This window comes from Lichtheimia ornata (genome assembly GCF_029851405.1).
Source record: "Lichtheimia ornata isolate CBS 291.66 chromosome Unknown scaffold00019, whole genome shotgun sequence".
In the NCBI taxonomy this organism is placed as follows: Eukaryota; Fungi; Mucoromycota; class Mucoromycetes; order Mucorales; family Lichtheimiaceae; genus Lichtheimia; species Lichtheimia ornata.
In genome coordinates this window covers 154,696-171,020 of record NW_026695339.1, presented here as the reverse complement: position 1 = coordinate 171,020, position 16,325 = coordinate 154,696, and the positions used below count along the sequence as shown (strand labels likewise).

At 44.0% G+C, this 16,325-nt stretch overlaps 6 protein-coding genes across 6 annotated transcripts; 4 read left to right on the top strand and 2 right to left on the bottom strand.

Moving 5' to 3' along the window:
• Positions 1–470: 470 nt before the first annotated feature.
• O0I10_004970 (uncharacterized protein) lies at positions 471–4,920 on the top strand (the record flags this gene model as incomplete). The annotated part of the gene is made up of 3 exons (XM_058485019.1): positions 471–579; positions 657–1,178; positions 1,244–4,920. 3 exons carry the CDS (start codon positions 471–473, stop codon positions 4,918–4,920), a joined length of 4,308 nt encoding a protein of 1,435 aa, XP_058344169.1.
• Positions 4,921–5,106: 186 nt separating this feature from the next.
• On the bottom strand, positions 5,107–6,802 carry O0I10_004969 (uncharacterized protein; the record flags this gene model as incomplete). The annotated part of the gene is made up of 3 exons (XM_058485018.1): positions 5,107–6,170; positions 6,234–6,291; positions 6,350–6,802. The coding sequence occupies 3 exons, from the start codon at positions 6,800–6,802 to the stop codon at positions 5,107–5,109; spliced, it is 1,575 nt and encodes a 524-aa protein (XP_058344168.1).
• Positions 6,803–8,972: 2,170 nt separating this feature from the next.
• Positions 8,973–10,225, top strand: O0I10_004968 (uncharacterized protein; the record flags this gene model as incomplete). Its single annotated transcript, XM_058485017.1, has 3 exons — positions 8,973–9,024; positions 9,110–9,567; positions 9,629–10,225. The coding sequence occupies 3 exons, from the start codon at positions 8,973–8,975 to the stop codon at positions 10,223–10,225; spliced, it is 1,107 nt and encodes a 368-aa protein (XP_058344167.1).
• An 872-nt stretch (positions 10,226–11,097) lies between these two features.
• Positions 11,098–11,364, top strand: O0I10_004967 (molybdopterin converting factor, subunit 1; the record flags this gene model as incomplete). Its single annotated transcript, XM_058485016.1, has 1 exon — positions 11,098–11,364. One exon carries the CDS (start codon positions 11,098–11,100, stop codon positions 11,362–11,364), a length of 267 nt encoding a protein of 88 aa, XP_058344166.1.
• A 138-nt stretch (positions 11,365–11,502) lies between these two features.
• O0I10_004966 (GTP cyclohydrolase II) lies at positions 11,503–12,623 on the bottom strand (the record flags this gene model as incomplete). The annotated part of the gene is made up of 2 exons (XM_058485015.1): positions 11,503–11,884; positions 11,959–12,623. The coding sequence occupies 2 exons, from the start codon at positions 12,621–12,623 to the stop codon at positions 11,503–11,505; spliced, it is 1,047 nt and encodes a 348-aa protein (XP_058344165.1).
• An 846-nt stretch (positions 12,624–13,469) lies between these two features.
• O0I10_004965 (ATP-dependent RNA helicase DHH1) lies at positions 13,470–15,282 on the top strand (the record flags this gene model as incomplete). Its single annotated transcript, XM_058485014.1, has 5 exons — positions 13,470–13,501; positions 13,556–13,622; positions 13,726–14,451; positions 14,511–14,691; positions 14,768–15,282. The coding sequence occupies 5 exons, from the start codon at positions 13,470–13,472 to the stop codon at positions 15,280–15,282; spliced, it is 1,521 nt and encodes a 506-aa protein (XP_058344164.1).
• Between the last annotated feature and the right edge of the window lie 1,043 nt (positions 15,283–16,325).

Sequence of the window (16,325 nt, the reverse complement as noted above, 5' to 3'; positions counted from 1 at the left end):
CACCCCCAACTTCCCCTAACACTCATCCCCAACCACAACACTTTTTATCCCTTATCACCCATTGCATATCATATCTCACTTACACGCACACATACTGCTGCTTTAGACAGCAGCAGGAATTGTCACATGTTGCCTTGTATCTCCATCATTCCTTGGCACTTTTTTCACTTATATAATAAACAACATATAGTTTATATCTTTTTCTTCATTAACAACCAGTTACCAATTGCGGCGGTTGAGTGAGCGGGCAATGATGGGGTGTGTATTTTTACCATGCGGAGTGTGTATGTGCAACAAAGTCTGTATCCAAGGTATCAATAACAACCCCCTCTCTCTATACCAGATCCTTTTTCTTTTTTCCCATTCGTTGCCCTTTCTCATCCCGTCTTTTGATTTTTCTTCTTCCCTTCTTTCTCTCTTTTACACACTTGAATCCTCCATTTCCTCCTATACATGGTAGGACAAGTTATATGGGCACGCCTACCTGCCACCGCATTCTCTGGGTTCTTTTTGCCCGGCTGTGTACCTTGATCTTTCCCGACTTTATCCTCAAATACATTGTCGGTTTACGCACTGCAGGTAAACCATAGACACCCACAACGACCCTCATTCCCCTCGTTGTTGACATTGGCTTACTCAATTGTGTGTGTTGGTAGCTTCCCGTCAAGCATGGCGAGAAAAGATTGCGACGTTGATTTTGTTTCTTACGGCAGTGGGTGTCTTTTTATTCTGGATGGAGTACATTTCAACATTGTTCTGCAACCATGACGATTACGTGCAATACGACGACGTGTACAAGAACGAGTCCAAATATGTGGATATCAATGGCAACGCATTCGAATTTGAAAAGTTCAAGGACTCGCCAACGTGGAAATCCATGGCAACCACCCTCGGGCAATATTCGGGCTATGATGTATCACCCATGTTCCCATGGTTCATGCAACTCGACCGAGACGACAAGACGTACAAGGATCCTTGGTTGAATCGATGCATTGTGGATCCTGGAAGAGTCGCACAAGCCGATGCTTGGCTCGCACACAAACTCGCCAATGATCCAGGCTATTCCTTTGTCAATCAACAAGGTGTCAAACAAATGCAATGTCCATGGCCCAATCGTACCTTGACTTCTGGCGCTCCTTGTTTTCCATGGCCTGATCATACGATACCCACAAAAGGAGGTAAATCGATCAACTGTAGTCCCCCTTTAGAGAAAAACAAAACTGATCCTTTATGTATGATATAGAGATTGTGTATGATCCAATGATGGTAGCCAATTTCACGACATTACCCACATCCGATGACTTTGGACAAGCGTTTGTAATCCTTGATGGCAATGTATTGGATGTGACATCGTACCTGGATACAGCAACCAATGTGATTGAAATGTCATCAGGCATCTATTCTCGAGCCTTTGCACTGGATCGCATGTTTTTACCACTTGACGTGACGATGATGCTCTTTATCAACCTCGGCACAGATATCACAGACGACTTTTATGCCAACATTACGGATGCCAACATTTACGGCCATTGCTTGCACGATTTGTTCTTCAAGGGCGTCGTCCAGAATAACGCTCCTACAGGATGCAGGCGCATCAACCCTGCATTATGGGCTACGATGGGTATTGGCTTAATCTACTTTTTGCTAAAGATGAACCTTGCCCACTTGTGTCGATTACGATTCATGCAACGATTCTTGTTTTCATCCTCCTTTGGTGAAAAACTCTCAGCAACAGCAGCAGCAGCAAAATCATCTTCTCCATTTACCATCTTGTTGGTGCCTTGTTTTGCAGAACCATGCGAGATTTTACGGCAAACATTCGAGTCCTTGGCACGATCCAATTATGATGATGAACGCAAATTGCTGCTCTTTGTATGTGATGGATCGGAAGCACAAAGTCGCTATGACAGCAAACCAGCCCATGTGTGTCTTTTGGAATTGCTTGGATACAGCGGCAATACAGCTACCACGGCAGAGGAACAGCCCTATGTATCCTTGGGTCAACATGGCAAACGTACCAATTGTGGCAAGGTCTATGCAGGCTTTTATGAAACAGGCCGTAATCGTGTTCCATACTTGGTGGTTGTCAAAACGGGTGCTCCTGGTGAGGAACGTACCGAAACGAATGGCAATGTTGGGAACCGTGGCAAGCGAGATTCGATGGTATTGGTCATGAGCTTTTTGGAACGGTGCACGAATTTGGCGAGTCATCGTATGGCACCCCTTGAATATGAATTGTTCAATCAATGCTACAGTGTTCTTGGTATTGATCCACGTCGCTTCAAGTATATGCTTGTGGTGGATGCCGATACGCAGGTCCATCCTGATGCTGTACCACGGCTTGTGGCTCGTCTTGAAGCTGATCGTCGAATGCTTGCCGTGAGTGGACATGCACGACCCGCCAACCCAGAACAAAACATCATCACCATGCTTCAAGTTTTCCCCTTGTATCAAACATTTTATTCGGGCTTGGCTTATGAAGCTTTTCTTGGGACCGTTTTATCAGTGAATGGTGGCCTTGTCATGTATAAGTTGTGGACGGAGCATATGCCTGGTGATGATATACAACATTTGCGTCAGCAAAAGCGTTCATGGTGGTCGAATTGGTGCTGGCCAAGGAGTAGCAAAAGTACAGCATCATCACAGCAAACAATTCAACAACAACACGAGACCAAATGGCCCAAAGTCAGCGATGAAATTCACCCCGAGCAAGTACCATGGGATCAAGCTTCTTCTTCTCCTGCCGATGCTGTTGCAAGTCTGGATCAAGAATCACGACTATCGTTATCGCCCAATTCAGGGATTCGGCTATGTTGCATCCATCCAACTGTACTACGAGGGTTTGCTGCTGCACGAGCTGATACGTTACATATGCAAAATGTTCTGCTGTTGGGTGAGGAACAATACTTGGGTGTGGTCTTGCTCAAATCGCATCCACAACATCGACTTGGATTTGAACCTGAAGCTGTTGGCTATGTGACCCTACCCACCCATCTATGGTCCTTGCAAGCATTACAGTCTCGCAACCTAAGATCAGCCTTGCATATCCATCTTGAGTTACAGCGCGTGGCATGGGACCTAGGTTTCACATGTTGGATCTTATCGGTGACCAAGTTGGTCGATATGCTTTTCTCGGTGCCAATCATTATCTACTCGTATAGCATCTTTGTACGCTATCTTATGGATTTTGGACTTGCATATGCCATCATTGCACTTTGCTTTTGTTGTTTGATCACGCTGCACATTATCTACTTTATCGTACGTCGGCAATTCAAGTATGTCCTTTGGTTCATTATCTATTGTCTCTTTTCGGTGCCATTGTTTGCGGTGTGGTTTCCCATTGTCGCCCTTTGGAGCTCTGATTATGCCGATCGCTGGTTTGATGTATGGCCCACGGCATCACGTAGTCGTTACAGAGGTCGTGCGCACGGCATCATTGATCGACATCATCACAAAGACGACGAATCCACAGAGAAAGACGATGAAGATGATAATGCAACCTATGAGCCAAAACAACAAGATCACGAGCAGCAACAGCAACAAGCCATGATGGTGGTACCACGTATGCGTTTGGGTGAATATGAAGCGATTGAAGCTGAACGTGCCTATCAACGTGCAATGGAAGAAGCGGCTGCATTGGATTCCAAGTTTCGAGGATTTACTGGATTTGTGGAAGAAGGACGTAGCAACAGCATTCGATCACTTCCATCACGTCGTTCGCTTGATCCTTTTAGCGATCCATTGCCACCCACAGGAGCAACAACACGCTTTAACCGATTGAGTCAAGCCAATGATGGATACAATACAGCATCGTCTTCACCCACTGCTAGTGTACGTGCAGGATCTATGGCCAATCCATTTGCATCAGCCTTGGATAATCCATTCCATGATGAGTATGCTGTCAAGTCACATGATCAATTGGGGACTCCTGCTGCTGACGAGACCATCTACAATCGCAAACATCATCGACATCATCATAAGCAAAGTCAATCGCAATCCTCGTATTTCAGCCATGCATCCTCACGCACCAACACGCCTCCTATTACTACTGCTGCTACAGCAGAAGAGCTTCGTCACCTTTACACGCCTCCTTTACAACCACCTCGTGCTGCTACTCCATTGGTGAATGGCTATGCAACTGTGTCATCCTCTTCCTCATCATCAGCACGTCGTTATATGGAGGGGCATCATCATATACGAGCTCATTCAACTGATTCTGTGCTTGCCTCTGATCAATGTTCGATTCATTCCACAGCGTCCAATAGTTTATCCATTGCCAGCTCCAACCTTAGCATGGATCCAGAGCTATCACTTGAAAACAGCCGCTATGATCCCTTTTATCAGACACCAACAAGCATCAACAACAGGAACAGTAATAGCATGGTGAATGAAGAAGGCCGTAGTGCTGCATTGCATGGTCGTGTGGGACTTCGTATACCAGGACATATGGCTACGGCAGGATTGCCACCTCCAGCTGCTGCAACAACAACAACAACATCCAGTGGACCCGGCGCCTCTTTATTACCTGCACGTATACGTGCTGCTGCTCGATTACGTAAACCATCCACACCGCTCCCTTTGAACCATCAACATCGACAACATCAACAACATCATCATCGTAATGTGAGCGATAGCAGTGTCAGTGCACGAACAACCACCTCGTCCACTTTCTATTCACGACCCCAACAACCCAATAACAATGCTACCGATTTACGAGAATCGATTCTACAAGAAATCCGGTTATACCTAAAAGATGCTGATTTAGATTCAATCACACGTGCCCAGGTCAAGGAGCATCTGTATCGATTGTTTGGACCTGCTATCATGGATCATGAAGATCAATCCCTACAAGATTTCATCCATAGAAGCATTGAAGATATTACTCTAGAGCTCTTGACACGTCCTTCATCTCCTGATTAGAACAACCCCCACCCCCCACATCATTTCACACTTCACACTCACACAGCATCCATCACATCTCCCGACTTTTACAATCTAGTTGAAAACAAAAACATGTACATAAAGATTCTCTTTTTTTTCCTCTTGTTATCCTGGTATCATCTTTTTTTCTCTCTCTACCTATTAGCTTATAAATTCTACGTATTATTACTGTCGCCAACCAGCATTCAATTGCATCAACGTTAATACAGCTTCCATGGGGAAATCACCGCTTCCTTGTGGCCGTTGTTGTTGTTGTTGTTGATCTTCGTGATCCCCTGATTCTTGCTTTTCTTGCTTGATATTAGGATCCTCATCATCTTGTGGTTCTTGTTTGATGGGTGAGGAGGAGTCGTTGTTGTTGTTGGTAGTGGTAGTAGTAGCAGGAGTTGTTGTTGTTGTTGTGGTAGTAGTGGAGGAGGGTGTTGCAAGGGCGTTGGTGGCGGTATGATTAGAAGAAGAGGATGAGGATGAGGTGGATGCAGTAGTCGATGCCAAGGCTGATGCCGCTGCTGCCGCTGCTGATGAACCAATGGTGCTACTTAATAATGCTGCCAGCCTATCTTCAGGTCTTTCTTCTTTTACTTCGGTGGTGGAAGAAGATGATGATGTGGGTAATGGTGATGAAGTAGTACTCGCTTGTTGTTGGAATTGTTGAAGGAATTCAATCAATGATATGGATGATTGCTGATGATCACCCTCGGTTGTCGTTTGTTGTTGTTGTTGTTGTTCATGTTCTGGTCTTGCAGTGACACCCAATAACCGAGCAGCACCAAATGGCACTGCTGCTGATGATGAAGAAGGTGGAGACGTTGATGAAGATGTTGTTGTCGTGGTGTTACTGGTAAGATCACCCGTAAAAGATTGTGGAAGAATACCAAGTTGTTGGCATAGCAATGCTATATTGGCAATATCAGGTTGACCTGGTTGTGATGGCTGTTGTGGTGGTGGTTGTTGTTGTTTGTCATGAAGTTGAGGTGGTTGTACTACTGCTGCTTGAGGAGAAGCTTGTTGAGATGCTGCTGCTGATGTTGGTTCATAATCCATGGATGAGGACGCGGTAGATCCAACAGCACCATCCATCACATTCTTACGTCGCTCTTTCTCCTTTCGCTTTTGTTTCCTCTTGGCAAATTCCTCTTCCACCCATTGTCGTTTCGCTTCAGTGTCTTCTTTGCCATACAACTTGTGCGCTCGTTTGTTCACTCGACATCTTAGATCATTATCCTTGTCTAATGTATCATATCAAATGAGTACCAACCATCATCCTCCCTACTACCAACTTGGATACTTACTGCGTTCTTCATTTAATGCCCGCCATCTCTTTTTACGTTCGCGATTGTCAGCGCGTACCTATCATTCACCCCACGTTTAGTATCTTGTTCAATAAATGTCCTATGCCAATGAATACCTTTTGATTGATAAGTTCTCGTTTAAGCATCTCTGCTGTCAAATGCGAAACTGAGGATAATCCATCATTCATTACAGCAACGTTATTGGGCATGGAGGGTGCTGCTGATGTCGCAAACAAACTACTGCTATTGGTGGCTGCCATGGCAGCAGCGGCTGCTTGAGCGATAGCTTGTGCTTGAGCTGCTGTTACTTGTTGGAGTTGGGCAGCAGTCATGTTGAGCTCTTGGGTGGTTGCTGTTGTTGTTGGTTGCGGTGCACTCGTTGTCGCTGGCGTGGTTGCCGTTTGTTGCATGGTCGTTTCTTCTCCTGAAGTACTCGTGGCTACTTGCTGACTAGCCTCAACAGATTGCTGTTGTTGTGATGGTGAACCAGAAGAAGAATCCTTTGACGATTCCAATGCGGGTGGCTGCTGGTGTTCCTGGGAGTGGATCGATTGATTGTCCTGTTCCATTCCTTCTCGGTGTGTTTACGCGTGTATGCTGGTTGCTATTCAACTTTTATAAACGTTGTCAAAGATGGATAACGTCGTCCAATGTTCGAATGGGGCTCGAATTGAGAAAGCTTCGAAAAAAAAAGTGAGTGTGCTGAGCGGATAGATTAACCCTCTTGGAGTTGTGAGTAGCCCTGGCCAATGAGAGGAGACGAAAAAGTTTGCAACTGTATCCATCGTTCTTTTTGTTTCCTCTTATGAAATAAATGAACCTAGTTTATTAGTTGTGCTTTGCACATATGGAAAAGCATTCTTTATCAATACAATGTTCATTGATGTTATACCTCTTTATACTACTATCATGCAACTACAATGGATAAAAGAAAATTGACATGATCCAAGCCGCTGACATGACAAAGCTCAGCAATCCATTGCCGGGCTTATCCATTTCCAACGAAGCAAGAGGTAGTGACAAATGATCTGCGTACCCCAATATATACTATTTAAGGTGATACGTGCATTTACGTAGCCATCCGCTGCAAGAAGTGGATTGAACATAAGGCGATGATCATGTGACAACATCGAGTCATCATTATGTTTATCGTGAGAGAGGAGCGCTTGCATTAATTACCTACAGCGTTGATTCCTGGTTGTATTAAGCTATATTCTTTAGTAATTAGACAAAGAGCAGCACCATGAACCTCGCTATTACAAGTACAATGACATCATGGTTACACAGCCACCTGCATGAACAACTGTGAAGTGATCTATTAAGCCTCGACAATAAGCATTCAAATCTACATGAGCTAAACATGGATGATAACGCTTCCTTCAAGCTCCAAAAAGATGATACAAAGCAAAGTGTTGTGATGAAGATGGCATTGTTGGCAAATGCGTAACTCTGCTTTTGCAGGCAAACAATGACGACCAAAATCAACTATGTTATAATACTTGTGGAAAGATCGACACCATAGTAGAGAAGAGCCTACTTTAGCATATACTACGTTAAGGATGAGAAATGCAGAAGCTTTATCATTGGCCATCTCGATGTTAGTATTCTACGCTTAGAGGTTGATTAACCTATCCAAGGGCTTGGTTGAGAAGACATGCGATAAAAACAGCCAATAGTGTGTTCCATTAAAAGAAGAAGCAAAAGTCGGGATAATTGGTGGTACATAGCAGCATCAAAGGTAACATGTTTGTACCAGCGGAGGTGGTGATCCGAAATATGACATGACATGTAATAAACCTGACGTTAGCATTCTCATTTACACTCATCACGTAATTTTATATATAGGTTTGAGGGGGAAGACTAAAGGTGGCAAGTAAATGTATATATGCATAAGCAAATGAGGTACATGATGATGAATGCATACAAGATCGGGGAGGTAAAATGGGTCATGTAAACAATGAAATTGGATGTCATTCGATTGCGTATGTATGCAAGATCAAAGTGTTATGCTTTGGGAGCACGTGCGTCATTACCTCCACTGGCGATCAGATATTACAGCAAATGTGGAATATGGGTTGTTTGCAACCTTGAAAGTTACCAAAATCCGGAATGGCTTGTTGCAAAGAATGCATTGGAAAAGAGAGTTATTACATTTGGCTTAATGTCCTTTCGATTGAAGCAGGAGGAGGGGGTCCTATCATCAAGATACAGCTCTGTGTAAAGCGGTTGCACAAAAAACACAAAGAGAGATTGCATTGTGCTGGGTAACACGCGTGCGCCGTGCGATTCATTTCGGTGATGGAAGACACAATGTTGTTGACTCCAAGGCATCAATCAAGGAAAATGTAGAATGATGATGACATGATACATAGCAAGGTGGTGATCACGTTAAGAGAGAGACACTAACAACTTGGACCTGACAGCAGTAGTAGCTGCTGCTGAGTATTAGAAAGGGAAATGAGATAAAAAGCTAAATCAGCTACTACTGTGCTACCATTCATTATATAGATTTTCTTTTTTTGCACAAGTTCATTCGTTTCTACTCTCCTCTCGCTCTCTCTCTTTCCCCCTTTCCTTCCTCAAACCCACATACGCAACTTGTATCGCTCATTCTCTTTCGACATTTATTGTCGATTCAAGAGCCCAGTTACCACATTCCCTTCCTTTTTTTCTTTTGCATTGAACGAAATGGGGCACCACACTGCATCGCAACGGTTTATTTTCTTCAAGTATTTTAGCATGGCATGGCTGGTCTTTGCCTTTGCTACGGCTGTCCTGGCAGTAGAAACGAGTAATACAAGGTTCCGAGAAAGGGACAAAAGAGATGATGATTATGCATACACACACACGAGATCCCAAATTAAATTTCATATCAGCAAATAGTGCCACGAATACCTCGCCCAACTGTACACCCTCCAATTGTGTCGCCAAGTGCAACCCATCCTGCTCTTCAGATCAAGTATGTGTCCTTGGTACCATGAGTGAATGTGGTGTTTGTCCTCGATCATCATGTGTTTCAAGATCACTTCTCGGTGGAGGTGGAGGAAGTAGTGGTGGTGATGGCTCATCATCCTCCTCGGGATCCGATTCCTCTTCCGGTGGTAATGGTAGTAACAGCAACAGTAGCCATGGCAACAACAATGATCAAGGAACATTGATTGGCGGTGTGGTGGGTGGATTACTCGGCGCTGGTTTGGTTGTCTCTGCTGCAGGCTATGCCGGTTTTCGATACAGACAAAAGAAACGCAACACGTTACCTTTTGCCTTTCACGGAAAATCCATACCTCACAACAACCTGCAAACGGATAACAGCAGCATTCGCGATATGCAGCAGGTAAATGAAAAAGTAACATGTAGCATGCGATGGCCTCTCTATAACAAGATGTATATGATAGATTGCTACTACTACCCCTTCAAGTCCTCCACCCTTACGACAAGAAGTGATGTCCGGTGTCATACCTATTGCCTATGTGCCCCCTTCACGAGATAGCGTTCGTACACAGGATCAACAACCAAGGCCTATTTCACAGGATATGCGCAGCATTGAGCAACAACAACAGCAATACGACCATACTGTACGATCTTCTACGTTGTATAGATTCAAACAACAACAGCAACAGATCCATCAACAACTACCACAACAACGATTATCCACATCCAATGACAATCCTTTCTCTGATACAAATCACATGGCCGATGACGACGACGAAGATGAGGATCGCGAATCGGTTGTGCAGCCAACAACAGCAACATACCAGGTCATGCGTGCACGGCCTCAGATCATGCGTGTCAATACCGTTCGTGTACAGGATGGCCTTACTCGCCAAGGATCCACTCGCACTATCCTTACCAAAGAAGATGAATTGGATGATCCATTCCATGATCGTCATCATACCACGACATCAGAAAACAATCCTACAGATAGCATTTTATCAGGTCCTGGAGATGGCGAAATCACTATCTTTTGGGATGGAAAACGAAGCTCATCATAAAACCTTGTTGTTGGATTAGTTTAGTCATTACATAAAGAGTCTTATCAGTCATTGTCATTTTATTGTTGTTGTTCATGATGATAGGGGATATAGTTGTCGTAGTAGTAGTATGGGTGTTGTATGTTTTCTCTCTCTCTACTCGTTAACCTTCTTGCCAGTCTTCTTGATAGCTTCGAGGACAGCATCACGAGCAAGTTCAGTATCAACGACCACTTCTTGCTTTTCTAAATCGATATCAATCTTGTTGACACCTAAAGTACATGTCAATATCTGGTAGCCATGGCAGCTATCGGTTGGCGTTTTCTTTTTTCATACCTTCGAGCTTGCCCAAGGCGCGCTTGACAGCGTTGGAGCAACCAGAGCAGGCCATTTCGACATTGAACTTGTATTCCTATCCAATGGGCAATTGCGATCTCAACGTTAGACGTGGCATTGGGGAAATGAAGGTAGTAGTAGTCGTAGTAGCAACGCTTACAGCCATAGTGTATGAAAAAAGGAGACAATAGTGGAAATAGTAACGAATGGTGTGCTCGCTCTTTTATAGGCTCGTCTTTTAAAGGGCGACAACCGGGCCTATCCCCGTTACAAAGATTCTCCTGGATGCTTCTATGACAGGTAGCCATTACAAATACTTGCCTGAACTGGTCATGATACCAAGATGTGGTGCAAATCTTAAGAGAAAAAGAGATGTATATGGTTGTCCTACCTTGTATGTGCGTAAGTAAGTATATCAAAGTTTGTTGCCCCTTTGTGATTGGATTATTGTTTGTTGCATTTCAATCACGCGAATTCCCAACCTTGCTTTTGCACCGGCTTTTCATTCTTGTACATACATACATCAAGCAACCCGAATATCGCCACCCCCGCCCCTTATGTCAGTTCAAGTTTTGTATTTTGCCGGGGCTCACGACATTACCCACATCAAGAACGAGGAGATTGCCATTCCACCCCAATCAGCATGGACTTTGGAAGCGCTTTTAACCCAGTTGGTTCAAAAGTACGGTGACGAGCTAGCCAAGTTGTTCGAACAATGCATGTTTGCTGTCAATATGGAAGCTATCGATAAGGACAATACACGACATGTGATCTTGAAACCTGGTGATGAGATCGGCATCATCCCACCTGTAAGCGGTGGATAAGAAACATCGACAACAACACATAGAAAGCGACAAGAGAAGATCTATTGAGCAACAACAACAACAAAAACAAAAAGATAGGATGGTGGAGGGGGGGAATTGAATGTGTGCAGGTGTACTAGTAATAGTTGGTAATATAAGCTACATGCCTTCTGGCAAATCTAATAAATGTCGCATCTTTTTGACCTTGACAGCAAGATACTTGTCTAATTCCTTTCCTCCCAAGGGACTGGCGGCGTTTAATGCGGGCGAGGATGATGGTGTGCGTAGCAGATCGGCATGAGAGATGGGAGTGGATGACCAGGATCGAGGAATCATGGGTCGTCGTTCGGATACCTTGATAGATCCATAAGCTTCCAATTGCTCAATCTTATCGGGGTTGTTAGTCAAGAGATTGACATGAGTGAGATCAAGGTCCTTGAGAATGGCATTGGCAATGCCGTAGGTCCGCGCATCGGGTGGATGATTAAGAAGGACATTGGCTGCAACGGTATCATGTCCAAGATCCTGCAAATTGTAGGCCCTATAGATTCATACCCAGAAATGAATAAATAAAGAGCTCCCTCATAACGTATGTATGTATGTATACACACTTACTTTAACTTTTCAAGTAATCCAATACCTCGACCTTCTTGTCGTAAATAGACAACAACACCACGTCCAGCTTCTTGCATCAATCGCATAGCTTCATCCAATTGTTCACCACAATCACATCGTGCTGAATGAACCGTTTCTCCTGTAAAGCATTCGGAATGGATGCGTACAAGCGGTGGATCCGATGATCGTTGATAGGCAGCTTTGGCTTTGGCCTGTTGTTCAAGCAAGTAGCGTTCTTGATCCTCGGTCAAATTTAGGTTTCTACACTGGTCGGTCACCACCTCCTCCAAACGGCCATAGTAAGCACCACGTACAATGCGATTCATGATGGTCTCATTCTTCCACGTCTCGTCCAGCGATCGCGATCGGATATCGTCACCATACACAATAGCTAGATGCTCTTTGGAATCTTGGTTGTTCTTGTACAAATACAAGTACATTTCACCTCCTTCATTGGTGGGAATACGTGCGCGCACTTGACATTGAATACGAACGGTCGAATCGGGTTGTCGTGGCAATTCGGGCGTGATGGCACTGGGGGAATGGAGTTGTTGTTTGAGAAAGTCCACGTATTCGGAATAGGTTCTTGGTTGTGAACGGGGTGGTAACGACTTGGCGTTGTCGTGTACAACGTTCATGCCAAAGAGGGTGAAAACGGTAGACATGCTGTTCTTTTGTTGTATGTGGGTGTGTGTGTGTGTTGGATGAAGATATCAACAAGCGTGGTCTTTAAAGTTGGGGGAAACAAAAAGAGAGAAGGAAGGTGTCAAAATCAAATGTACAATTGGTCAGCATTAGCTGTTGTCTGACTCAGCATCATCGAATTCTCCCTTAATCGCTCACAACCTTCGCTCATTCATTTATTCATCATTACCAATGCATTCATAATACAAGAGTAGTAATCAGATCAATTTCCTCCGGGTCTTTTATTCCACCCATCTTTTATCCTTTCGTTTCCATAGCAACATAAAAGCTATTGCGAGAGAAAGTAAAGACAACCCTCATACCCATAGTAGTGAATTCGATGTATTAGCAGCACGAAAGGATGGGTGGATGACATGAACTTTGTCTACAGCTGACAAAGATGCCATTAATGGAAAACGCTTAAAGACAATAAACATCTGCTATCAGTCAAAAACCAATGCATGGATGCATTTTACATTGTGCATGAGAAGGAGGAAGAGGTATGCATTTTCGATAGCAACCAAGTGATTGGGCGAGGTAGGACTGTTTTGTAGTGCTGCAGCAAGGTGGGACTGTTTGTAATGTGCATCTGGTCGTTCCCCATCTCTTTCACTTTCCTCTTTCTCTTTTTTGCCTCCCTACCCTCTTAAAACGAATCTCGACACAACATACCAAACGGCCTACTTTGACCTAGTCTCGTTCTTCACCAACACCTACGTTTACAGAAAACCACACACAACACACAACACACACAGCATCCTTGTCCCATTTTAGACCTCTACGATCTTTTTACTATTACCACACCATCCTATTATACAACATACTCAATGTCTGCACAAACGTCCATCCATACCATGAGGTAATGCGGCACTGGAAGCTACTTTATTGGATATTAAAGAACGAGTTTTCTTAGCCATGACGAAGATGAGTGGAAAAAGAGTCTGCAGCTTCCAACTCGGGATAATCGACCACAGACTGAGGTAAGGAACACGTGTGTAAAGGAGGATAGTAGGAGGAGAAGGGTTGTTGCTGTTGTTGTACAACATGTGGTGGGATTAAAGCAAGTATACATGTATCATTTAGGATGTTACCAAAACCAAAGGCAACGAGTTTGAAGACTATTTCCTCAAGCGTGAATTGTTAATGGGCATCTTTGAGGCTGGTTTTGAGCGTCCATCACCGATTCAAGAAGAGTCGATTCCAATCGCATTGACGGGTCGTGATATTCTTGCCAGAGCAAAGAACGGCACAGGCAAAACAGCCGCCTTCGTCATTCCCACACTTGAAAAAGTCAACACCAAGAAATCCCAGATTCAAGCACTGATATTGGTTCCTACACGTGAATTGGCGCTACAGACATCGCAAGTGTGCAAAAAGTTGGGAAAACATTTGGGTGTCCATGTGATGGTGACGACTGGTGGTACAACCCTCAAGGATGATATTATGCGATTGAGTGAGCCTGTGCACATTGTCGTTGGCACGCCCGGCCGTATATTGGACTTGGCATCAAAGAACGTCGCCGATTTCAGTGAAGCATCAACATTTGTCATGGATGAAGCCGACAAGCTCCTTTCACCCGAATTCACACCCGTCATTGAACGTCTTCTCGCTTATTTCCCAAAGGAACGCCAAATCATGCTCTTCAGTGCCACGTTCCCAATGGTCGTCAAATCCTTCAAAGAAAAGTACCTTGTCAAGCCATATGAAATCAACCTCATGGAAGACCTCACGCTCAAAGGTGTCACCCAATTCTACGCCTACGTTGAAGAAAAACAAAAAGTCCACTGTCTCAACACACTCTTCTCCAAGGTAATGCATGGGAGGATATATATAGGTGTCAAGTATATTAACAAGTATGTGATACGTAGCTGCAAATCAACCAATCCATCATCTTTTGTAACTCGACCAGCCGTGTTGAATTGCTGGCCAAGAAAATCACGGAGCTGGGCTATTCCTGCTTTTATTCACACGCCAGAATGCTCCAAAGCCATCGTAACCGTGTCTTCCATGATTTCCGTAATGGTGTTTGCCGCAACCTTGTGTGCTCAGGTAAATGGATGAAAAGGATGGGAGAGGTGTTTTATTTTATCCATCTATACTCACGATGCTTGGTTTTTTCTTTTAGATTTGCTGACACGTGGTATCGATATCCAGGCTGTCAATGTTGTCATCAACTTTGATTTCCCCAAGAATGCTGAAACCTACTTGCATCGTATTGGTCGTTCGGGTCGTTATGGTCACCTTGGTCTCGCTATCAACTTGATCACCTACGAAGATCGCTTCAACCTTTACAAGATTGAACGTGAGCTCGGCACTGAAATCACACCTATCCCAGCTCAAATCGACAAGAGCTTGTATGTTGCTCCTAATGCACTTGAAGAGAACATGGTACAACAACCACAACCAAAGCGAATGGATCAGGATGGTATTCAGGAACAACAACAACAACAACAACATGAGAACAATCATCACCATCACTTTCAACAACACGGTGGACGAGGAGGTTGGGGTAATCGAGGCAGAGGAGGTTATTGGGCTCATCGAGGCAGAGGTTCTTGGTCCAACCGAGGCAGAGGAGGAGGAGGAGGAGGTGCCAACAACAACCATAGGGTGAGACGTGTACCAAAGCCGCTTGTATAAATGCCCAACACACACACAACACACAACACACGCACACACATATACATCCATGATCATACACAAAGACACAACACACACATTGTCACATCTCTCCACATCCTGCATATTTCCTCCTTTCATTCCTTTCTTCTTTTTCCCAATTCCACATGTAAATATACTCTTTCTCTCTCTATTCTCGCTCTCTCGCGTCCCTCTTTTCATCTCCCTTTCTTTTCACTTCTCTTGCCTATGCTTTCTTCTACCCTTTTTTCTGTTTTCCCCCTTCCCCTCCCCTCTATCCAATGTTTCCTCGTTTCACTATCTTCTATCTCTCTCTTTTCTGGTGAACGCGACGTCTGACGATGATGAATGACCGAAAATGACACATACGACAAGCTTTGATGTCATTTGTAGGATACGTTGTATTTCTTTTTCCCTGTGGTTTTTTTCGTTTTTGCTGGCAAGGTGGTATCCAGCCATCTTACTTGTATTCTTTTTTTTTTCCACCGAGTAAAGAAGTACATTACGTCCCAAGTATACATTATGATGGATGCGTTACAATAAGATGGATTGATGAGGGATGTCTTTAAATGGGTGTATATGAGAGCTAGCGCTAGATAGCAACTGCTATAGACGCCTTTTGTGCTTGGGGATGTCGGCATGAATCGGGTGTGCTCGTTGCTATGATACATACCTTTGTCAATTATCTTCAATAACGCACTCACTGAAAAAGACAGCAGCAGCAACCAGCAACACTGTATGCTTATGTACTTGTGCCACATTGTATCAAAGTTCACTGTTCAACGTAATGATTTAAGCACTATTGTTGGGTACCATACTACGGGTTCATTATTATCGTTGAGAATACAAGCGTCTATTTAAACCTGTGTACAATCCTGCCTATCGTCTATCAGCATATGAACAAGGAAGCTTTAATGACTGTAATATGACAAAAGGAACAAAAGCATCTCGATACAATGATGTAGGTAATCCAATCTCGCCTTCCAGCCTTCGAATTTCTATCCTCCTTTTCATTCCAGAAGCCAACCAGTAGATCACATAAA